Source organism: Solea senegalensis, linkage group LG5 (assembly GCF_019176455.1).
Source record: "Solea senegalensis isolate Sse05_10M linkage group LG5, IFAPA_SoseM_1, whole genome shotgun sequence".
NCBI lineage: Eukaryota > Metazoa > Chordata > Actinopteri > Pleuronectiformes > Soleidae > Solea > Solea senegalensis.
Window position 1 is genome coordinate 27,263,701 of NC_058025.1, and position 25,341 is coordinate 27,289,041.

A 25,341-nucleotide genomic window follows, 5' to 3' on the forward strand; every position below is an offset into this window, starting at 1 on the left:
ACTGTGAGTCCACTGTAGAATTTTCCAGCAGGAAACTACAGTTGTCATCAGCCGGACATCAAAGCACAACTGTGATAACCTTTATCTCATTTCATTTAACTAATCATCATCATTAGAACCCTTACGATCTCTCGGTTTACAACCCAACTACCGTCTAACTGACCAGTGTGAGGAATAAAAGTTCAGAAACACACTCGAGTTGTTCCCGTCGTTCTTGTCGTCGACCCTTTCCAGAGGGATTTATTCAACTGAAAGGATCAGTTTGGTAAAAATCTGGACATGCACAATATTGGACGTATATACATAATATTTTTATATACGGATAAAAGTCAAGGAGGTAGCTGCATATTCAGCCCACTGCTTTTAGTCATTAGTCATATTGTGCCAATGATAGTGAGAACACTGTGCATCCCTAGCAGATACATATTTCCATGTAGTCAAAAGTCAAACGTGCAACATCCACTTTACAGTGAGGCCAAATGCTTAGCCATCTTTATTAAGAAACAATATTAGGACCAGATCAAACAGCTAATACATGGTGGATTTTTCTTTTGGCCACTGCAGTTCCTTCCCATTATCCGGACACACTTCCTGGACCGCCAGCCCTCTTCGTCTTCTTCTTCTTCTAACAATATTTTCAGGTCTCTCCTCGTTGCCTTCAAGGTGCTTGTTTCAAGAAGAGCCTTTGAAGAACTCAGCTAGAGCCATTCCAGCTGAGTGCATCCTTCTCCAGCTTCTCCTCTGAATCCCCCTCTCTTTGAGCCGGACAGCTGCTGATCACCGTGCTGTTGGGAGTGTGCACGAGTGTCAGTCTGGTAAAGGGGGCGGCTCTTGTTTTGAACGTGACAGGTGGTTGCGATGGGGTTTAGCGCGAGTGGAGGGTTCGAAAGAACACAAAAAGGGTTTTCCGAGATTGCCACCAATTTAATATGTCAAGTGCCAATCATTTGAAAACATTTTCAGGTGGATAAAAGAAAATCGTGAGTCAAAGAAAGTCACAGTAAACGTTGGTTTTTAAACAGCAGGGTCTTTTTTTTTTTTTTGATAGCAACTGAACTGTGTTGCAAAAACCAAAATAAAAAAAAATATGCACGTATGTAAAGATGGACGTGAATGTGTCGTGCAGGGCCGGCTCATCCGAGCTGCATGTTTGGAAACCAATTTTTCTTTTTACTTTAAACACTCAAGAATCTCTTCTAGCATTTTCAGCGAAATGCACGGCGTGTGTGTGTGTGTGTGTGCGCGCGCTCAGTGGGAGTGTGTGCGTTGAAGGAGACGCGAGGAGGGATTGTTCTACAGGAGGTTTTTACAGTGCAATTCTAGAAGCAGAGGAAGTGAGGGTTAGAGACTTCCGGTCTCTTTTCGTTCAGATGATGGAGCAAAAAAGAGATAAAAAAGTTTACAAAGATTTACCCTGCTCTGCAAAAAAAAAGATAAAGTAAAAGATCTCTGAAAATGTACGTGAGAACTATTTGAATACATGAGTTGTTTATATAGAGGAAAAAGCCAACACATAATTAACACATTATACGGAGTATTTCCATCTAACTCTGAGTGAACGCTGAGTTCTCTTAGCTTCTCTTTTGTAACTTTATGTAAAGAGTAGAAAGTTAGAAATGGCCTGGACGTTTATGATGAGGAGGAGGAGGAGGAGGAGGAGGAGGAAGAGAAGGGGTGGGCTGTCTGATCCACATAGGGTCCTGGAGAGGGAGGGCTTTAAGTTGCCACTGGTTGGCTTCAGTTGGGCAGCTCCAGGGCAGTGAGGAGGAGAGAACTGGTGGAAGAGAGTAAGTGAGGGAGGTGATGAGGTGTGTGTGTGGGGGAGGGGAGGGGGTATTTGGTCGGGCAGGTGAGAGGAGAGTAGAGGGGAAGAAAGAGAGAGACAGAGAGAGGGGCTACACGCTGGTCTGATCAGTCCATTGGCCGCTTTTCGCTGTGTTTTCTTGTAAACTCTTCAGCGTTCTTCAAGAATTTTTTACGGTCCTTTGAGTATTCTTCTGCTAGGTCTGCCCTCAGGGGGTGCTCCGGCTGGGGGTCGTTCACCAGCGCGATGAGGGACTGAATTACTGTAAGACACAGCCAAAGGGTTCACGTTAGATTCAAGATTCAAAGTGTTTATTGTCATATGCACAGTAAAGAAACACGTTTCCCTGTACAATGAAATTCTTACTTTGCTGTCCACTCACAAAACACCAGCATAAAGTAGAAAAAGAGATGCTTTTGTAGAAAAAAAAATATAAATATTACAAATAACTAAAATAACATATATGCATAAGACATGACAACCACGTTAGACATGACAACCACCATCACAAAGCCCCAGCACCTCCACCTGCCTCCCCGGTCAGCAGAGTTCTGGCATGGCTGTAATAACGGGACATCATGACAAAGAGTGATTATTAACTAACACAAGTACCTTGGTCAGTTTTGGTGGCAGGCTTCCAGTTCTCAGCACTGATGACAGGCAAGCACACCTGGCCCTTCTCGTCAATGTTGGGGTGATAGATCTTAGTCTTAAACGTGATCTTCGGAGGCTTAAAGGGATATTCAGTGGGGAAAATGATTTCGATCCTGAACGCACCTTTGTCATAAGGTGGGTTGTCCTGAAGATGAGACAAGAGTGTTAGTGCAGGGACGCGAGGGTCTACAGCTTATACTGCAGTCAGACAACAAACAGCTACTCACAGGAACAATGAGCCCTTGCCATGACAATAGGTTTGATTCGTCAACTTGAATGTTTCTGAAGTTCTTCATTCCAGATTTGCGAATGTCCTCAAGTTCCTAAAAGAAGTAGACAACGAACATGACTGAAATAAAAACCATCCAGACGGGCGGCGGCGGCGGCGTTTCCCAAGCGGGTCACACAAAGCATTTAAACGGAAATGTTTTTGTGCGTGGTGACCCCTTCTTCACAACTGCACTTTAATATAACGCTGCACTCCACGTGTAGTCACTCGTGAACTAGGATTTCCAGCTTGGACACTTTTTCCCAACCTTCTGGAACACAATAAACTCGGAGGTGATGTCACTGAACGGGATGCAGCATAAGTGCCACTAGTTAGTTTATACACTTGTGTGCTGTGTTATTGATTCCTGGGGGCCTTGCTGTACTTTTCATCACAGGGACGAGCTGAGGCTCCACTAAGTGACGAAAACAAAAAGGTTATGGTTAGCAGCGTTATACATTAGGTTGAGTTACTAATGCTTTGTTTATAGTGGCTACAAGGGCGTGCGTAACAGAAATAATGTAATCTCCCTGAGGTGTTGCGTGCAGTACCATGTCGTGCACCTTTGAAACGTTATAACTATACTCACAGTGCATGCCATGAACTGGCTGAGCACATTTGTTCTTATAAGCAGCTCCATAAGACCAGAGGGACTAACATGGAGTAATTAACAAATCAGCACAGGGAGGAAGTTGTACATGTTAGCTGTACGGGGCTACAACAATTACTCGATTAATCGATCAATAATGGATTACTAAATGAGTTGTCAACTGAATCATTTCGGTTTGTGGATAAAACATTCAAGAACATCATCATTTCCAGGTTTGGGAAACAACTATCAACACTTTTTTTAAAATGTTCTGACATTTTACAAGTACTCAATCAGTGAAGAAAATAATCAAGAGATTAATCGATTATGAAAAGAATCGTTAGTTGCAGCTGCAGCAATCACTTGTGTGAGATACAGAAGCTGAAAAAGAGGTTCAAAGTCATGTTTCCATGCTTTTTTGTGTGTTTTCTGCTGAATAATGTGCTGAACTCACACACCAATCCAAAAGGTATCTAGATTTTTGTTTTTAAAAATTGGAATTTATTGTGTCCACGTTACCAACTTGCTGAGTGGGATTGTTTAATGACATGAGGGCGGTAAAGCTTTGACACGGTGGTCAATTCTGATTCCCATGTAATCATTTGGTACAAAATCTGAATACAACGTCGTCTGTTGAGTTGCGTCTGATCGGTCCTGATGGGGGTCTTCTGGGATCAGTACAGTTACTAGGCAACAGCCTAAACTATAGCCCCAATCTGCTCACTGAAACTGCTCCGAACCATGATAACACTTTGCTCGAGCTTCCTTCCCTTGTGCTGTTCTTTGATTCCGGCTTTGAAAACAAGATAGTGCTCACCGATGAGTCAACAGGTTAAAAGTGGCTGTTGTACAAAGTCTCACACCAACAGCTCATTGTTTGTTACGCTCCCGCGTGCACACATCATATATGTAAGACTTTCTGTTTTATATGAAGTACTGAATTACCACAATAAAGTGTGTCAGACTACACACTGGAAGAAAATGTCGACATAGTTTACTGCTTGGTTTTGCCTTGAAAAATGGAAATTCAAAATCCTTTTATGGTGAAATGTATTCATGCACTTATGGAAAAGGCCAAGTTAATAATTATCCCAACACTTTATGGGCCAACTGTAATGACAATTGTCTACTTTCACACACACACACACTTCCTCATTCAACACATGTCAAGCGGCCTAAATGCATAGAGTTGCTTGAAAAACTGAAAATATGAGTCATGAGTAATTTTCACTTTTCATATTTGGAAACAATAACAATAAAAAGAAAAGACTGCTCATTGCATCAAATCATATGCCACGGCACTCCTTTATGCCATTGCTTTATTACTGCACTATATTTTCACCTACATTTTACATTTTATGTTTATAATAATTGTTTGTATTGCAGCTATGTTGAAACAATGACGAACAAAGTCATTTCATTCTATTCTAAAAGAGAGAGTCAATCACAGCAGGACGTCCACGCTAACGCAGACAGTCAATAACGTCAATAACGGCCAATAACGGCCAATAACGGCCAATAACAGGTCAATAACAGGTCAATAACAGCAACACCTGTGTCGTGCAGGGACAAAGGGCTTGTGTTTGCTTGTCAGCACCAAGGTCCCGATGACGGACGACGAATCCCGGACTGGCCGGCTAGCTGAGACGCAGCTCGGATCCGATGCTAGCAGGTTAACTGCTGATCCGGCGCCGTGTGCGCTTTGTTTTAAAACACGTCGTCCGTGGAACCAACAGCTCACTGAAGGCCACTGTGTGTGCGCGCGCGTGTCGGTGACCCAAATACGAGTCCGCGACGGGCGGTGGTCGCGGTGGTCGCGGTCGGCGGCTGGACTCGGGATTCTCCGGCCTAGTTTACCGGCGCCAGACCACATAACGGAACAGTGGCTCGGCGGGTGGACAGTTGTGACCTCTCGTGCTACTGACAACTGAAGACGGCGCGAGCGTTTCCCTGACACGACACGTGTTTGCCACGCGTTTAGACGAAGACGCGCCGCTGCCACGAGGCGCCATTGCGCGGTTACATTGTATCAATCGAGTGAAAATAACGGGATCAAGAGATTTACCTTGCACAGCCTCCTGCTCGCCGCCATCTTGAAACTACTCTGTGTTCCCAGAATACCCAGCGCGGCGAATATGGTTGTGATGCGTGGGTTCCACTGTCCACTCACTGTGTGTTCCCCTGTCCACTGTGTGTTCCCCTGTCCACTGTGTGCACAGAGGACGGCAGACCATCTGTAAAATGTTCACTTCACACACACACACACACACACACATGACATCAATGTATCCAAAAGTGGGTTCAAATATTCATAAAAGGTTACTGTTGTGACCCCAAGATGTGTTGGATGCACTCAATCACGTGCCTGCATCACATTTGATCACACTTGATCACATTTGATCACATTTGATCATATTTGATGTTGTACTCGTGTCAGGTTGTATTTAAGTGTTGTTTTTATACATTTATACCATTTACGAGCTCCTGTTCCGGCTCGGCTTCATTCTACTCTTTGTTACATTTGGGACAGTACCTGGAACCAAATCGTTTTAATTCATTCTGTGGTTTGTTTGTTTTTTGTCCCTCTCCAGTGGTCGCCACATCACAAATTTAATTTGGCAGAGATTTTTTTTTTTTTACACTGATGCAACGAGTCCCATTTATTCAGGCGTGTACGTTGGAAATGTCCAATAACAACGAGTAATGGGAATTTGGTACCTTGCTCGGGAGTATCCAAGCCCTTGACCTGACGGGGACTCAAACCAGCAACAACCAGGCCTCAGAATAAGCCTTTTGCATGTGTATATCTGGGATTGGCTCCAGCCTCCCCTGCAACCCTGATGAGGATGATAGAAAGAAAAAAAGCCATAGAAAACGATGGATGGATTACCAAGTTGTCCAGAGACCTGGGTCACTGTGGAATGTGTAGCACGGCGCATGCTGCCTTTCATCCATGTTTCACAGAGATCCACTTCTTTCATCATCTGTGATATCACACATCAAAGGATTATACAAACTATATGTTTTATATTTTACCCTACGTCAGCTGGGATTGGCTCCATGTCAACAACATTCTTAGATCATGACTGGAAGTTGGTCTAATACATTAACAAGCTGTACATGTGTCTGTAATGCATGTCTTAACTTGGTGTGATAGACCTTCAACATGAAACAGTAGGACAGACACGGGTTTGACCAATAACATTAATCAGGGTTTCACTGATGTTCAAGTGTGAGGGTAACTGCAGGTGTTTTTTCTTATTGAAAAACTGCGTCCATTCTCTATTATATTATTATATTATATTATCTATTATTCATTATAGCATGAATAAAAAAAAACTAATCTAATGTGGCCTAAGGGTTTTGAACAGTACAACGTATGTGAAACCTTTGCCAAAATCAAATATGTGAAAAATGAAGAGTTGGAAGGCCCTGACATGATCCACACCCTTACCTTATGTATATATATATATATATATATTTTTTTATATGTAACTCTGTTCCCTCTCATTTCTGGGACTTAGCCTTAAAGTATCATAAAACAACACATTCTAGGTGTTGGGTTTAGTACTTAGTGTTTACTTAGTTATCCTTAGTGTGGAAAGGGTATAAAGTGGGCGTGAGCTTGGACCAACCCACTTAGGACCCATATTGTCAGCCTGAATGTTACCCATAAGGGGACACTGCTGTTGACTTCAGAAGCTAATAATAGCAACAGTCAGTCAAGCTGTTGTTTAACTGTCAAGAAATCAGTTTTTCCCTCATAATTAATATCTTTTGTCGCAGCAGTGTGAGGAAAACAAAGAATAACGTGGAAGAATCAGAGGTTTGGCTCTTTGACGTCAGTGTGGGTGTCTGACCTGAGGTTGTACTGCCCTCTTGTGGACAAGAAGAAAAGGAGAATTTCAAAGTGTTTCTGATCTGATTTGTTCTTTCATTATTTCTTTGTGCACTTTTTTTTTCCTTTTTTAAAAAATAAATTGAAACCTTTTGGTAAGTGGTTAGAATCCATTTTTCTTGCCAGCAGACAAAATGTCTGTGAGTGTGGTCTCGGTGAAGTCAGCCGACGGAATAACGACGACAGTTGCACAACAGTGTCAGATTTGAACTGAATACAAAAGAAGACATTTTTAATCATAAAAAACACCCACACATGGAACCACAATTAAAAATACAGAGAGTGAAAAACAAGGAGAGTCTGTAAAGAACCGTTCTCTTATAACCGGCATGGATCCACGTCCTCTGCTCGCAGGTAAAAGGAACAAGGTGAAAGATCTAAACCGTAAATCGCAAACAAAACTGCAACTTTGATGCAAACCCTCTCCGTTCATGACAGGAAAACAGTGCGATGTCACTAAACTTAACAAGGACTTACTTTACAATGATAGCTTTTACACATTTGGTCACCAAAATTACCCAAATCACTTAGCACCAGTGGTAAGTTTCTCATGCAGATAACATTTGCTTTTCAGATACTTGTCAATCACATGTTTGTCTCTGTTACGATGAAGGCAGCAACATTTCGGGTGCAATTTAAACGCGCTGACACTGAAGCACAAACACGTCAGAATCACAGGGTAAAAACAATGTTAGTGGATCACTTCTATCCCTGAGTGTGAGCTCCTGGTGACCGATGGGAGTCCACATGAACCACGAGTCACGCAGTCAACTACAGAAAGGTGAAATGTGGCCATTAATGCTGAGCAAATGTCCATCCCATACCAACACAAAGCATCAACACACAACACCAGCCAAAGTACAACAAAAGTGGAGTGAGATTGTTTGGTTTTGGCACTGTGAACTTTGTGGAACCGGATTCGTCACAGCCGATAACGCACGTTTACCAGAAAATGTAAAGTTGAACGCTTTGGGAAACACGCTAACCAAGATGGACACACGTCACATGGGTGCTCGCTGGGTCTTAGCATAAAGTTCATAGAGCGTAGAAAGTAGAAATTGAGCAAACTAATTTGATTCGCTCACATCTTAAATGACGACGCTTGATTTGGGAGGCGGAGTGATGAGGACCAACTGGATCCGTTATCTAGACTACATTTACAGCAATGAAATGTAAAGGTACAGTGGGCAGGACTTCTTTTATGCCGTGGGGTATTTTTGATCAATAATTCCATAAAAAGCTTTCCGTGTAAAGAAAAGCAACACTTGTAAAAGAGATATCGGTAGAAATGCGCCGGATATAATCCTGAACGAGCCGCCCCACCGTAAAGAAGAACTGTACACCGCGGCAACCATGCTGGTAAATTACTTTTAGTGGAAGAACACACACCAGTGTGTGTGTGTGTGTAGTGTCAACTTTGTTTGGTTAAGAAATGCAAGGGAACGGGCATGTGTGCTGTTTTACTAGTAAAAACTAAAAAGTCCTGTGTGTGTGTGATCCTGCCTGCCGACTGTGGCTTTAAATACCCAAACATGAGTGAAATGATTATTGCTCTCACTAAATGACACTGAAGCAAACAAAGTAAAAGCTGCCCTGTAATAAACCCCATTAAAGAACTGTGAAAACAGTTCAATCACTGAGCTGCCTTCCATTCGAGGATGAAAGGCAAGACAGTCGCCAGAAGATACAGTAAAAACAGAGAAACGCGCGTGTGTGTGTGTGGGGGTTTTCTTTTTCCAACAATTCGTTCACACACAAGGAAACAAGACCTTGTTGCAAGTCCCAACTCTTCTTCCTTTCATCCCGACTCTGTCCCACTTCAGTGAGGCACACAGTTCAGTGTTCCCATCAAAAAAGGCCAAAACAGCACAGAGTCACGTGTTCATGGAAACAAACACACTGGTATAAATGAACACTCTGAGCATCTGGTTCTGCACGTCTGGATTGACGGCCATCATCATCATCAAACAGCACCGTGTAATAAAAGGACCAGTATGGAGGATTTAGGGGGGAAGTTGCATATAACAACCATCTGAATGATCTAGAGTGAATAGTTAGGTTTTTACTCAAATAGACAGTCGATTCTAATCAGAATTTGTGTGTTTTCATACGAATGTTAGGAGTTAGTCTGCCACGATGAGCAGGAGGCGGAGTCACCAAAGAAGGGAAGAAAGGTGCAACTTTGACACTGCGGTGATATTTGACAGACTCATGACGATTATTAATAAATAAATACTATATTTCATTTTATCACACTGGATCTTAGAGGCAACATGCACCAAAATGAGTTGTTTTACTAATTTCACTGAGTGCTCCTCTCTGACAGTGGCCATCAAACCAAAGGCCAGGTACAAAGTTCTCATGTATACCAATGTATGTGCTTGATCATGTGACCTACTGTTTGTGCCCGTTTCCTCACATGTTCAGTCCAGACTGAATAAAAAAGGCCACAAAACAGGCCTGAGAAGGTCCAGTAAGAGACGCGGCTCAGTCTAGTGAAATAATATCTGAAATGCCACTGTCAGCTCCTCCTCCAGCTCCGCCCCCTGCTCCTGTGATGACCCGGGTTTCGTGGAGGGAGCTGGTGGCGTGTGCGCTGGTGTCGTAGTGGCTGCTGGAGGAGACCAGAGCGGAGCTGGTGCTGGCTGCACTCTGCATGCTGCTCGTCAGGTTGTCAAGGAACATCTGAGGCCGGTAATGCTGAGCAAGAAAAACAGTCATGATCAGAGGAACTGGACCAACAACTCACTGAAGAATCCACGAGTCAAAGCTAAAATGTTAAGAATAGATTTGCTGCTTTATCTCAGTGTTAGACAGACTCTCCTGCACCAAAGTCTACAGAGACAATCAGAGACGTTATATGACTGATCTCCCTCAAAATCCTCAAACGTGTTATTTTGTGACTTTGGTGTTCAGAATGACCATTTTCCTGTGTCCCTGTGAGCTAGAAATGTGCCTTTTCTCTGTGGACTTTGGTGTGGAAGAGTTAGCGCTTTAAAAATATCCTTAAGATAACATGCAGAAAGAACCAGCTGAACCTTTTCAGCTGGTTCAGTGAGCGCATGACTACCTGGTTCCAGGTACATTCACAGTGCAGTCAGCTCTGACTTAGTGTTAATAACTTAAACAGCAACACTTCCAAAAAAACTGGGCTAATCCCATCCGTGTTTTAACAGGACTATGACGCTCTATGAAGACTCTATGAAGACTCTATGAAGACTCTATGACGCCTCTATGACGCCTCTATGACGCTCTATGAAGACTCTATGAAGACTCTATGAAGACTCTATGAAGACTAGACCTAAACAAAGTCCACAAAGGATATGAAAACATTTGTATTCTGCAAAATCACACACTGAATTCTCCTGGTTTGTAGTGATATGACAGCTTTTAACGCACATACCTGAGAATCTGCTTGAATTAAAGAAAACAAATCCAGACCTAAAAGTAAGAAACAGAACATAATTATTAACCAGGACGACTCCTGCATGTAAGCGACAATGTTTCCAGTCGTAATGTTGAGATGACTGACTCTGCATTTCTGTGGGGATGGTGGCCAGAGTGGATGGATGGAAGGGGACTGCATAGTCAGCGAGCGTGGAGGTCAGATACGTCGGGTCCAGGGACTGGACATTTGGCATGCGCACAGTGGGTTGGTAGGTCAACACTCTGAGATGGAACAAACAAAAAGAAAACTGCTTTATATTGAAACATTAGCTGCTGCATGGTATTAAAAGCAAAGAAAGTGTCCAGTGTTGTCAAATGTTTATGGCTCTAAAAACAACACAGAGGGCCTCGCTCACCCCTTAGCATGCATATCCTCATTCTTGGAAATGTATATGCAACGTTTCTTCAGTGGAGGGTCTGAGTCCTCTTCATCAGAGGAGGAAGAGGAGCTTTCCAGCGTGAGGTCAATCACATCAGCCTTCTTGGTGGAGCTGGGCTCAGTCGATGGAGGAACCACTGATGGCTGGCGCACAGGAGCTGAGGTCACAAACGTCAGTCAGGTCAATGGAAAGTCTTAAATGCGTTATTTGATCATCACACAGTGGATCTGAGACACAACAACACAGGAAGTTGGGATTGAAAAACATAATAATGAAAAAATTAAAATAAAAGAGTAAAAAAATGTGAGTATCAAAACCGTGTCATGACCACGTACTGACCCTCAATCTTTGGAATGGACTGAGAAGGGACCTTGACCGCCTCTTTCTTTGGTCTCATGGGACACCAAGTTCCATCCTCCTGAAACTTGATCTCATCCACATCTGAGCAGTCATTCAGTATTTCCAAGAATAAACTGGGAAAAGAAACATTTAACAAGAAGTGCTTTGATTTTTCAGCATTTTAAATGTAAATACTTTCTTTTATCTTTGTTCCATATAACAAAGATATGATTCAAACCAAATTATTTTGGTTTTTGGAACAGACAAGACATTTTAGAACATTTTACAACTAACTGATTAATGGAGAAAATAATCAACAGATTACTCGATTAGTAAAATAAGAGTTTGTTGAGGCCCCAGAGACGAGTGTACGTGGGTTTGTCAGTCTGTAGCACCACTGACTTAAGACACAGTTGTGATTTTATTCATTTTCCACAATTAAAAATCAATTCAGTTAGGAATTTTTCAGTGAGATTCACCATCTTACATGAACACTAGATTCTTGGGGGAAATAAAAGCTTTTATCAACACATTTCTGTCTTAACTGACCATAATAGTGTTGTTGATATCTAATTAAGGACAGTAAAGCTTTCTTAACCATATGTCTGACTATGTCTGACTGTGATGGGAAGCTGCAGGCATGTGTCTGTGAGCAGGAGATACGGCCATATATATATGGCAATACATGAATATTATATCTTTATTGTGACGTGAGACAACATCATCCACTATCATCATAGGGTATCTGTGATGACTAGTTTTAAAGGCTGCTGCATTGATAATTAACACATGTATTATACTGAACACTAAATATTGTAAAATAATGTTATGTTATTGCAGAATTTGACCTTATTTATAGTTGATTTAATTGCTTCTAACGTACGTATCCGTCATTTAACATTAAGAAGCCAAAGAAACAAACCAGGTATTATCTGAAATCAAAGGTAATAAGTGTATAGCCTAAAAATATGCAGGTATTATTTATTAGTTAGTTAGTTAGTTTTTTTTTTTATTAATCCCCTTAGGGAAAGTATTCCTCTGCATTTTGACCCATCCTAGAGTTAGGAGCAGTGGGCTGCCACACTGAGTGGCGCCCGGGGAGCATTGGGGGTTGGGTACCTTGCTCAGGGGTACCCCAGCCCTTTTTGGCCGGGTGGGGATTTGAACCGGCGACCCTCCGGTTACAAGTCAAGTTCCCTTTCCCCTTGGCCACAGGCTGCCCTATAAGCCATAATGCTTAAGCTTACAGAAATCTTGATTTGATTTATATGGTAATATATATCGATACTGAAGGGCTAGGTGATTATTTTTCAGATCACAGCAAACACGCTGTACTTGTCTGAACCATTCAAGGGAACCCAAGTCCATTTGGTTCATGCTGCTCATTTTTCTAATGATTCAAAAACTTACCGTTACATTTTACACTAATCTTGTCACATGTGATTTTGCTCCTGCTACTTGTTAGCCTTCTTATTAAACTTCTTATTAAATCAAAGATTTGAACTATTTAGTGGGAACATGACAACAGATAAACTGGGAAACAGTCATGTTTACTGTGAACTGACCCATCAATGATGAGACTCTCGTAGGCAGCCTTCTTGTCACAAACAGGACAGATCCAGGTGGGTTTCTTCTCGTTCATCTGAAGGTAGAGGGCGGCATCGAAACACTGCAGGTGAGAGCAGGTCACCGCCCGACACGGCACCGTCAGCCGCATCTTACCCAGCTGCACGAGAACACACACACACACACACAGACAGAGGTCAGTCAAAATGATCTAAATAAGTAAATCACTACTCCCTTAGACGAAATTAATTATGTGTGAAATACGGAGGAGCACAGGGTTTTGTTTTTCCTGGTTTCCTCAGAAATCTGTTTTTAATGAATATGAGATCCATCCATCTTCTATCGCAGGGGGTGCTGTGCCAATCCCAGTTGGCATAGGGTGATAGGCGGGGTCACACCTTGGACAGATCGCCAGTCCATCGCAAAGACACACATAGAGACAAACAACCATTCACGCTCACATTCACACCGTACAGTACTGCATATTTTTGGACTATGGGAGGAAACTGGAGAACCCGCAGAGAACCCACAGTAAGCACACACACGGGGAGAACCTTACAAAAGGTAAACATGCAGATGATTCACTTACCGGACACATGAGTGAGACTCGAAGGCTTGTTGTAGCAATCTCACTGTCTGGATCTGCTGTCAGCTTCTCTTTAACTGGAACACAGAGGAGGAGGACGATGCTAGATATTTGTGTAGAATAAGCATTAAAGTTGTGGTGTGCAACTGCCTGTGTTCATCAATAACAGCAATGTTTCGTTTACATCACAACTGATGGAGAGAAGGCGGAAACTACGCCAGTTAAGTGAGATGGCAGCGACTTTTGGGTAAAGAAATTGACCCCAATTCTCTGAAATATGAGTGGAATGCTGAAAGACAAGATTTGGAATATAAGTGTCTTCCCTTCAGAAAGCTCTGCAGGCTCACCGGGGGCATGCGTGGGGCATAGCAACAAGATCGGTGCTTTGGCGACAGAAGTTGCTTTAATTTACTCACCAAAAAAGTAATAAATATACCAAACGCAAACAAATGTACTTACATCTCATAACTTATACAACCAGAGCTGCTCATGAATCATTGCACAACTCCAGACTTTGGGAAATTTGGCAAAGTCAAGTTTTCTGCAGTAAATTGTGCAACGCAATCATTTATAAAACATCGACTTTTTACAATCAAACGAATAACTGAATATTCATGTAACATTTGAGAAGCTGAGTCTGGTATATTTTTGGCACTTTTGCTGAGTTTTCAATAAGCCAGTGTCACTATTTCTGGTACGCTGTGAGCCAACGACGCTGTGATGTTCTACAGTCGGTGTCTGCAGACGTTAGCGAGAGTATTTAGTGAGGAGTTATTGAATTTAGCAGAGGCTGTGCACAGAGAGATGCAGTTTAAATGCATATTCAAACCCTCAGGGATAACTACTAAAACACAACGTTAATGTTTCGTAAATCTTAATCACTTTCCTCTGAATGACAACTGAGTGGAAGTAAAGGAGGCGGCTTATTATATTTTAGCAGTGATAGTAAGTAACATTACATGCATATAGTAAATAACTTGCACTGATTTCTGTTCCCTGAATACTCAAAGAATCAAAGAATCCTTGCAGCTCCTGTGAAAAGCTCTTCTCAGGTGGAACAATCTGGTTGCTGCTGTTGGACTTTTCCTACTGTAGAAAACTGCATTTTAGCGTTTCGAGTGAAGGACTATGTAATTACTTAATGCTCTGGAGTGGTCTGGGTTTCTGATGCCCTTCATCCTCAGCCTCTGAAGCAGCAGTGGTGATGTCAGTTGTCTCACCAGGTACACAGACATAGAGTAAGTCTGAAAAACAATAGATGGCTCGCTGTCATGATGGTGTCAAGGACAGGGAAAGGAAGAAGATAAAACAAAAACAGCTCAGAGGAGTTCTCACTTTTCCAATTTCAGGTGCCCACGTCACTGAAATCTGATTGGGTACTGCAGAGGAGAGTCGGACGAGCGACGTGATATTCAGCGGTCTTCCTGGTCTCTTCTGTTCCACACCATTTTTTGGCGGAGGAGCGTAACCCTGGAGGGGGAAAAACACATTGTTGGAATCTTTACAGTAGAAAGAATGAAGTTGGAAATGGCGACTAAAAACAAAAGACTTACAGGCAAAGGAAAAAGTTTCCCATTGACCTTTATACACAGACTGTTGGGATAATTATCTTCTTGAGGGCAACTTGTCTCTGACAAACAAAACCTGCAAACACAAACACACATGTGTCAACAAAGCAGGAAAACCTAATGCTGGTGTTTCTAACTTCCACATGTGAACATTAGCATTGGTTAGCATTTTACAAACGAATAATCGTCATATTAAACAAATTGGTCACAATAACTGCCATTACTACTCGTCCATAACTGAGAAGCTGTGTCGTATTGACAGATAAATAACAGATATACATAAAATGACAACACCAAGATGAGATATCACAATGATTTACACATACACATCAGTTTATATGGCTGATGTCATTTAATTTAACGCTTATTTAATTAAGGAATAAAACTCCAAGCGAGATTAAAAGTCTTTCTGCAAGACAGACAGGACTACATACAGGTTAGACACGGATAAGACACATTCATACAGCATACTCAAACACGATGTAGAAATGAAACAAATAGACATAAAACTCTACTTAAAACATGCAAAGTCATTTTTCCATGAAATCTAGAGCCAGGGATTTTGCCTAAATGCTTATGCATTTCCCTTTGAATCATTTTACTATTAAATATTTGAATGAAAATGAAATAAATATAGCCCGATACAGTATATCGTGATCATTTGAATGGGTTAATATAAATTTAGGTTAATTTTACGAGGCCCATGTTTGATAAGTGCTGCCAAGTTACAAAAAGACATTTCCAACTCAGGCGAGTCTTGACTATTCTCACCTCAGCTGAATTTGAACCATATAATCCCTTCTGCCACCTGGTAGAAAGTCCCTGTCAACAAAAAGAGATGAAGAGATTTCATTATCAATATATCATTTACATGTCATGACATGACGTACACAGGTGTTTCCCACGAAGTGTTGAATAACTGTGCCACAGTGCAAACAATCAGTCATACCTGGATATGCATACTTCCCGAACTTGCTGTGGTGTCAAGGCAAAGATAAAGTATTTTTCTTGATGATACCTCTGTGCAGTACTCACTCCTGAAAAATACAAGTGAAGACTGTTAGTTACGAAAGAAAAGATACTGGATTACTCCTCATACAACTAAAGTTAGGTTCAAAGCTCACATTATACACAACATGTTTATGATTGTTATTCATTTTCAGTCTTCCTGGATTCTGCCACCATGAAGGCAGGTGTTCAAAATTCCTTCACTGAAGAGAAAAACAGTTAAGAGAACATGTATTACTGTTATGATGACAGATGATTCACAATTAGATGGGTTTAAGCCTCACTGTGAACGGAACTATTAACACTTGAGGTCAACATATTACATACTAGACAGGAGTGTCTTAAAGAACATCCCTGCCATCAAAATGGTTTATATTTACACAGCCAGTCGTGTGACTTGGCTGAGCTTATTTTCAGGTGTCTGCTTACACAGGCTGATACAAACAGGCTGAGATGCAAACACTGTGCATCTCACACAAGAAAACCACGAGTGATTCCCAGCTAAATCTATACTGCACGTCACAAATAAAGCTACAGGTGCTGTAGCTTTTCTGTTCCTTGAATGATTTCAATTTCCTAACAAGTCTTTTATTGTGAAAAAAAATTCAGCTTCAGGGGAATAAAAGTATATTATTCATGGGAAACCATATGTAAAACTGCAGCAGCTCTGTGACATGTTCCCCGAGTGAACAACAACAGCGGTGCACGAGATGCAGCACATTAGTAAAACCGCCAGCACACACTTCACATGGACCCAGGCCGGCCTAGGCCTTAGTGAGCTAGAGCTTCATAAATCTGTGTTTCCCAGAAGTGTTAAAGATTTCTTATCAGCCACTGTCAACCCAACAACTGTGTGTGTGTGTGGGTGTGTGGACATGTCTGTAGCAGGCTGTGAGGACAAGGTTTTAATTCAATCAAATCCTCATAAAGGGTTATGGTTAGAATTGGGTTAAGCTCAGGGTTAGCTTAAAGGTTAGGGTTAGGCATTTAGTGGTGATGGTTAGGGTAAGAGGTTAGGTGTCCTCACAAAGAATGTCGAACAAGAATGTGTGCAAGCAAGTCGGGCTGGGGCGATATTGGATATTTTTTTTTATTTTGATGTATCAAGATATTTAGCCGATATCCTTTCAACATTTGCTTTGATGATTTATAATTCATTGATTGTTGCTTACAGATTATATCAATGGACACGATATTAAAGGAAACCACTTTTATTTATGGTCTAAATTTAAGCTTTAAAAAATATGGAAAGAGTTTTAACCAAAGTTAGTCCATTTTTAATAAAATAGAAAATAATACTATTACTATACTGTAAATACCTGTCCTATAAGCCTGTAAGCTTGTATTGAGAAAACTGCCCTGGTCATGTGACACTGAATCCTGCTGCTCAGTGCTCTCCGTTGCAGGCATTCAGTGAATATGTGCAGTTTATGTGCACGTTTCATCAGCTTTTGCAAAGTCATTTACATACTCGATATTGTCAATTTGCACGTCATTAAAACTCAAATGATGACATTATCATATCGCCCAACTCCCCGAGTAAGACAGAGGCAAAAAAGCCTAACTGACTGAGTTGACATATTTAAGTATTTATTGGGCTGAATTCTTGTGGAAGAAAAACATTATTTAAGCAAAATAAAGTGAAGAAAATCCACAAATAAGAAAATAAACTCAAGCAAAGGCAACTCACATAACTTTAGTTGTTACATACATTGTCTGTTTGGTCTTAGTGAACATAAACAATGTAACAATATGTGTATGCTGCGTCCCTTATCTGAAAACAGACTCAATGAAGCAACACTATCAGACCTGATGTTTGTGTTTTAGCACTACAGCTTTAAAGCTATTTGCAACTTATTAAATCTCTCATTACAAAGTAATTGCTATTTTGTGATATTAACAATATTTGAGGTTAAATGTTAAAAAGATCTTATATTTAGGTAATAGATGAAATACTTGATGATTTATGAATAAAAGACTTCAGATATAATATTTGTAACAGCATTTAACAAACACACTCAAGACATGGTGGCAGAACCCGTACGTGTTCTCTAAACCAACACAGAAACAAAACAGCACAGACCTAAACTCGAAGGCTTGATCAAGATGTCCAGCACATCATAGAAGGGCAGGGATTTCATCTGCACATCAGGGTGGACGGGGGGGATGACAGGGGCTGGCTGCTGGAGGTTCATGCTGGTTTTGATGTCGTGCCACGCAGTTGTCATCGGGCTGACGTGTGTTTCACAGAATGGAACCCTGCTAAGACAGATGTCAGTGTTCACTGCAGTTCAACAAACCTCAAGAGACAGCAAAGGCAGGGGGAAAAAGGGTCATGTGGTGACACTACGATTTTGGTTTTAGCACATACTTCTTCTGTTCAGAATTTGCAAGAGAATCTCAAATTTACAATTACTTTTGTTTTGCAAAAACAATGGGGCCTACCAAAAACACAAACTGAGCATTAATATTTTTTATCAAATATTTAAAAATAAAATAAAAGTACAAATGACAAAGAAATTAAGCAAAACAAGCTTTGTTTTATTTCCCCTGTGGGATTTGGACAACATTGTGCAACAAAATACAAGCCTTGAAACAAACATACAAACAAAATAGTGGTTTAAAAAAATGTGCAGATCTCCTCTATTTCTAAAGCTGTGCACTTAATCATACACCCTAGTCTTTACCCAGGCCATCAGAAAGCCTGTTGTTATAGTGTAGAACACAAGAAGATAATGCAGTGCATATTAAAAGTTTGCTATAGAAAACATTTTTTAAAAAAAAAAACAAAAAAAAAACACGAAAATAGAAAAACTGAGACTAAACAAATAATAAATAAACAGATGAATAAATAATTCCTGGTAAATGCACATTACGGAATTTCTTGCATGGGTGAGGATAGAACAAACGTTTGTGTCTGCAATTCTTAAACTTACAAACTGGAATCACTTCTCTGTTTTTAAGTGGTATGCCTCATACTTTACAGTGAGTGTATTTATATTTGTTAAAAACATTACATCCTGCCACGTAAAGTATTATTTGCCTTATACATCTGAGACAAAACTTTCAACATTATTATATTTAGTCACAATAACTTGTATTTTAGTAACATAAGCTATAGAGCTATAGACCACAGGGCAGCGACGTCCCAGTAACACCTTTAACATTGTCTCTGGCTTATCTGTCATTGTTTACCATGTTCACACAGAGGACAATCTCATTATTTCTGCTTTGGTTTCGGTTGTAACGTCTAACGAGACCTTTATTTTATGACATATTTCTTCCCATCTATTAGCATTAGAGCTAACTCTCGAAACGTAAACGGTGTGACGTTAAAATGCACCTTCCTGTCGATAGCACACTGCCCGGAACGTTATTCTCCGCTCATTCTATTCGCTACATGTTATTTGTAGTTGGTGTTTTTGCAATAAAAGTAAATTATCAACAGTGTTTTTCTTCGCTTACCCAAATATCTTCATTCTGCGCCATCTTGTTGTTCCCCGCTAATCCCGCCCAGATTGTCTACTTCCAGGTGACGCCACAGCTGCTCTTAGTAAACTTCCTGTAACTTCGGTTTTTCAAAATAAAATAATAAAAACGTAGATGACGTAAGCATAGGGAAATATGACGAATAACATACTGTAATATACAGCTATACAATATTAGCACTGTCCTGTTAAAGAGAGCTAAATCATCAGATGAACTGATGCCTTTGTTGTCTACAGATGTAGAACTTGTGGGCGACTCATTTTCAAATGTACTGTTTTTTGAGCATTACCATCCTATAACCTTATTATATGATATTACATGATAAATTGATACGGTTATAATATAACCTTGTCAGGACCAGTAGTCCTCATGAAGACCAAATCCTGGTCCTAATTATTATTTCTCATTAGTGCTATTGAAAGTTCTAACCTTTACGATCAGGCATGTGCAGCCTTTTGTTAGGGTCCCAGTCACATTCAGGGAGTGAAGTAATAGAACACACTGACCCCTTCAACGTTGTCATCTGTGGTCTGGGGCCAATAAATCATTGTTCACTGCACATGTCGGGAAAATGGAGGTCAAGTGGGGGAAAAGTCAACCTGGGAAATCAGACACACGCTGAGTGAAGGCTGAGGTCGAGGTCGTTGCCGTCCGCAGGTGTTTGTCAAACAGTCGGCGCCGAAAAAACAAGAACGAAGCTAATGAAGTTTTAACAACAATACAGTTTGCCTCCATTTTGTGGCTGGAAATTGTTACACAGTTCAAACAGGCTCTGTGCTTTTAAACAAAGGGTTTATTGGTTTATTTGATAATATCTTTGGAATATCACAAGATAAAAAAGAGGGAGGTCTCAGATCCTGATCCAGCAAGATCGGGTTTGAATTAAAAGGACAGTTCAGGTTTAAAGTGTGGTAGTATGATGTAGTGACACTGTAGTGAGTTGTTGATCCATTGTTGTTTAGAATTGTGTTATTCTGTGACGTTTGAAATCAAACACTGAACTCACCACAGGAGCAGCAGCAGAACTGGATCGTGGATCATGTTGTTGTTGACACAAACCAGCTGACCTCTGACCTCTGACACTGTATCAGTGTCACACTACCAGAGGAGGAGGAGGTTACTTTAGAATCAGCTTTTATTTCACAAACGTTTGGTGATATTTTAAAGGAGTTGATGAGACGCAGGAAATTGCTGCTCTTGCTCGTGTTTGATGCGTTCAGTTGGTTTGAACATCTGTGATCCCACCTCAGTCGTGTCCAGTTCACCTAATAAAACAAATATAAACTCCACCTCGAAGGCTGTTGGTCAAACAGGGATTCAAACCGGCGATCTTCTTGCTGTGAGGCAACAATGCTTGCCACTGCGTCACTGTGTGGACACCCGGGAAGATTCAAGAAGAAGAACGTTGAAAAATGCACTTCATAAGAACTTGAGTTAGAAGAGCAGAATAAATGAGGTGAAGAGATTCAAAGTTATCACTGTAAACATTTAAGTTAGGTCTAACTTGACTTTAGCCTGATCCCAGTTATAACCCTAAACTTTTATCCAAGTCTGAATCCTACAGCTGCGTCGAAGGGATGAAGCAGGATCGGCCAAAATGCCCTTAATTTGATCAACAACAACAACAACAACAACAACAACAATAGCAGCAGCAGCAGCAGCAGCAGCAGCAGCAGCAGCAGCAGCATCTCTCTCCAGCTCTAATAGGTCCTCACACAGACAGAAGTAAGAAGTTACACACACCTACACAGTCCACAACACTGAGCTTTATTAAGTGCAGCATCGTCCTGAGTGGCAGTGGATGGCGAGATCCCAATTATAGTTGGAATGAAGCAGCAGCAGCTGTTGCTCTCGGGGAGTGCGGTGGGAGGCTTGTTAGGTGTTTGGCTGCTGGAGGAACTTCCTCTTCCTCTGGGGAGTTTTCCTCTCACATCTGTCTGTGAGCCTTGTTACCCTGTCAGCCTCAGTCCTCCACACAGCTGTGATAAACACAACGTTCACAGGCTGAGGAAGAAGGAGCAATACCACGGCAATGAAACGTGGCGTTTATTAAATTCAACCTTCCTCGATACTAACTACATTGTTTCCATTCAGATAAACCTGCACTTTGACAATCAGCACTAGAGATATTTGAGAATATGGACAAACATCTGCAGAAAAGGACATACATTTGGACGACACACTATACTATGACGTTTTTAGTATGTTGTCAGGACTGAGAAACCCTGGAATAATGCATCAGGAAGCACTTGTGACCACGCCCACCACCGCTGCTGGACTTACAGCATCTCACCAGAGGAGGTCAGTGACACACTTCTGCTCAACTCCATCACCAGTGATCACAGTGAGCCTGTTCAAAGTCAATTAGGTCTTGATTCTGCACACTGGACACATAAAACACAGCAGAGAGACAGTGGACAGGCAAACCGACGCTGAGGACGACTGTTGGACTCTGCCTGCGTCTCTGGTCGTGCTGTGGTCGAGCAGGCGGTGACCATGACTGGGTTCTGTCTCTCTTTATTTGTCAGGCAAAGCAGAGCCACAGCTGTGTTTGTGAGGCTGTCAACACATGAGCTGCAGCAGACGCACTCATCATCAACCAGGCAGCTCACAAAGACACAACCTTTGTGTGTTTTTAACACATTTGCATATTAAAAGTTCCACATGGGCCAATGCAGTGGATACACACTGGACAGGTGCACACACGCAGGCTTGTGCAGATATTCTTCTTCAGACTCTCCATCAACAGCCAAAACAAAGCATCATCCTCAATTCAGTCATCATCCAGTTCATTCCATACTCTATACTTAAGTACAATTCAAATCTTAGTCCTGAACTTAAACACTTATGAGGACTACTGGTCCTGACAAGGTCCTAAAGAGAGTCTCACAAAAACACACGTACGTAACCTTACCCAGAGGTAGTTCAAGCCCACTCCTAACTAATCTAACCACAGTCCACATGTTACCTCTAACCATGACCAGTTCCTCAGAAATGAAGCTGCATCGTGCACTGGATGCCGTTCAGGGTTTTTAAAATCTGTCCAGACTAAATGCAGACGTGTGGCCGCTCTGCTCAGTAATCCATCCCGGCTTGTAAGTATCCAGGAATCTTTCACATTTGTTTCACCTAAGTATTTTAAAAAATGCCTTTTTTTTTTCTTTTCTTTTTCTTACTTACCCAAATTTGATTATTTCATTCTTTTTTTTAAAGACATTTACTCTGTGAAAAGTGAGCAGCTCAGCGAGTGCAGCTGCTGAGTCTCTGCAGAGCATTAAGCAGGTAAAATGGGATAAAGATTGGTTAATTAAGGCTGAGAATCCTCTTGTAATTAGGAGCAGCAAAGATTAGTGGCCATCGACGGAGTGACAAGGATTTGCACGTAATAGACTTATTATTGGGGCCGGCTGAATGTTACTTTATACTTCTGAATAAACAAAAACAAATTAGGAGGAGTCGTCCGATAATGGGTTATCTTGTCAACAGGCTGACAGAAATCCATGCCCCTATAACACAGTGTTCATTTTATGCACCACTGACAAGCGCAGTGCTAATCAATAACACTACTATAAAATAAGGTGAAGCATCAATCTGTGCTGAAGGTGTACAACTGGAGCTGAAATGTCAGCAGCGGCTTTTTGTCTCTTTTTTTCTGACTAATTTACTAGTTACTGCAAATGTAATGAAGGTGTGTGTGTGTGTGTGTGTGTGTGTGTGTGTATTACTCATGTTGTGGGGACCTGCATCTGTTCACACACTCACATTATTTCTCAAATCAAAAATCAAGTCCCTTTAATGTAAATGATTAAGACATGTTGTACGGCCAGTGACGATGTTAGGTTAAGGTTAAGGTTAAGGTTAAAGTGAGGCCAGTGGTAGTTATGGTTAAGGTTAGAACCCAAGAAATGAATGCAAGTCAATGTAATGTCCTCTGAAGTCCTGGAAACCAGACTGGTCTGACGTCATGATCCAAGCACCTTCTTTCCTCGGACTGTCAGGACACTGGTCACCTTTTCACCTTTTTATTTAGAGCTGAATCGATTCATCGTTTCATCGATTATTAATCGATTACTAAATGAATCGACAACTATTTTGATAATCCAAAGTTTTTTTCATGATTAAAACAAGATTTCCGATTGTTGAAGCTTCTTAAATGTAAGTATTTTTAATTTCTTTGCTCTAATAACAAAGAAATCATAGAAAGTGAATCATTTTGGTTTGTGGACAAAACAAGACATTTGAGAACATCATCATTTCCAGGTTTGACAAACACCGATCCACATTTTTTAAGGTTTTCTCATATTTTATTCATCGAGAAAATAATCGACACTTTTACAATATCACATGAAACATCCATCCATCTATCATCTACCACTTTATCGTCACTGTAGTAAAAAGTCACAGCTGACGCTCCTCCTCCTCCTCCTCCTCCTCCTCCTCCCTTCCCTCTCCTGGTCATGTGCATCTCTTTGTTACTCATTATTACCAAATAAAAAAGAAGAAGAGTTGGTGACATGTCCCGCGTGCATGTCACATGACACAGATTTATATTACAAACTACAAAAAACCATCATAAATTATCATATATTTTCATATATACAGTATATATGATATATATTCATATATATATATATTCCACTTTATCTTACATATCTATGGATGTATCCCACAGTGATTGTGTGATTCAGTAAATGATTAAGCTTTAAGCTGAAGACATGTTGTATAGTTAGGTTAAGGTTACGGGTAAGGCCAGTACTAGTTATAGTTAAGTAAGAGTAAAACTATTTAATGTCATCTGAAGTCATGGAAACACGACTGTGTGTGTGTGTGTGTGTGTGTGTGTGTCAGCCCACAATAACAGAATTCTTCCACATAATAAAGTGACTATTGTGAGCGAGTGAATGCAGAGCTTTGCTCATTGTAACAGGAAATGCTGTGGAGAAGGTCTCGGCTGTTTTCTTAACAATAACAGTCTGAGGAGAAGAAAGAAGGATACATTCCTTATTATTGTCACACTGTTTCAACATAGTTTCTTCAAAGTGACTTAGTGACTGCTGGTTACGTCACATCGTCACATTAGTCCCATCAGTTTTCCTTTGTTCCTAAATCAAACGTAAGTGACGGCTCTCGCTCATATTTGTATCATCGGTTTTCCTCATCATTTACAAAAGTGACAAAGAGCTGAAACTAGTGACTGAGACCATGAACTCCTCTGGGAAATGTTTCCTGACATCATAAATCAGGTGAGAAGTGGATTTCATGGTTTAGCAGAGGTCCTTCAGAATAGTTCAGAAAAACCACTGACGTGATGGACAACATTACTTTGTTTACATGTATAATTACAATTGATTAGCAAACATTTGCTTATTAGAAAGTGAGAAACTCTCCAGTCCATATTATTGACTCATTCAAATTTATAACCGCAGACGTGATGGCTTATTAGAAACTGAGTGACATTATACGATAACTAACTACTATGTCCTCATAGTGACAACAAAAAAAGAACATTTATTACATTTCTATTACACTGTGTTAATGTGGCTTTTGAAGTTTTCCGTCATACCTGTGTTTTTGTTCTACGGTGATTTAAATACTCGTTATTCTCAGGGATGTGAAACTCTCTGAAGAAGCTGACGCAGTGTCTTTTTGTCTCTTTGTCTTTTCTAGACAGTTGATTTAGGAGTTATTGACCAATAACAGACAAATATCCTGAAACTGTGCCGTCACGATTGAGGTAAACTTCTC

At 40.9% G+C, this 25,341-nt stretch overlaps 2 protein-coding genes across 3 annotated transcripts; both read right to left on the minus strand.

The window, feature by feature from the left end:
* Window positions 1-463: 463 nt before the first annotated feature.
* On the minus strand, window positions 464-5,458 carry LOC122770047 (ubiquitin-conjugating enzyme E2 L3). The gene is made up of 4 exons (XM_044027010.1): window positions 5,381-5,458; window positions 2,686-2,781; window positions 2,417-2,603; window positions 464-2,066 (listed from the first exon to the last, which is right to left on the minus strand). The coding sequence occupies exons 1-4, from the start codon at window positions 5,405-5,407 to the stop codon at window positions 1,912-1,914; spliced, it is 465 nt and encodes a 154-aa protein (XP_043882945.1). The 5' UTR covers window positions 5,408-5,458; the 3' UTR covers window positions 464-1,911.
* Window positions 5,459-7,428: 1,970 nt separating this feature from the next.
* pias2 (protein inhibitor of activated STAT, 2) lies at window positions 7,429-19,637 on the minus strand. Of its 2 annotated transcripts, none has more exons than XM_044027007.1 (14): window positions 19,573-19,637; window positions 18,191-18,366; window positions 16,049-16,136; window positions 15,871-15,921; window positions 15,085-15,175; window positions 14,867-15,001; window positions 14,670-14,775; window positions 13,535-13,608; window positions 12,945-13,105; window positions 11,380-11,513; window positions 11,017-11,197; window positions 10,746-10,882; window positions 10,617-10,654; window positions 7,429-9,913 (listed from the first exon to the last, which is right to left on the minus strand). In XM_044027007.1, the coding sequence occupies exons 1-14, from the start codon at window positions 19,584-19,586 to the stop codon at window positions 9,701-9,703; spliced, it is 1,599 nt and encodes a 532-aa protein (XP_043882942.1). In that variant the 5' UTR covers window positions 19,587-19,637; the 3' UTR covers window positions 7,429-9,700. The 2 variants fall into 2 exon arrangements, with proteins under 2 accessions (XP_043882942.1, XP_043882941.1); XM_044027006.1 differs by having other exon boundaries at window positions 18,191-18,369.
* Window positions 19,638-25,341: the final 5,704 nt, after the last annotated feature.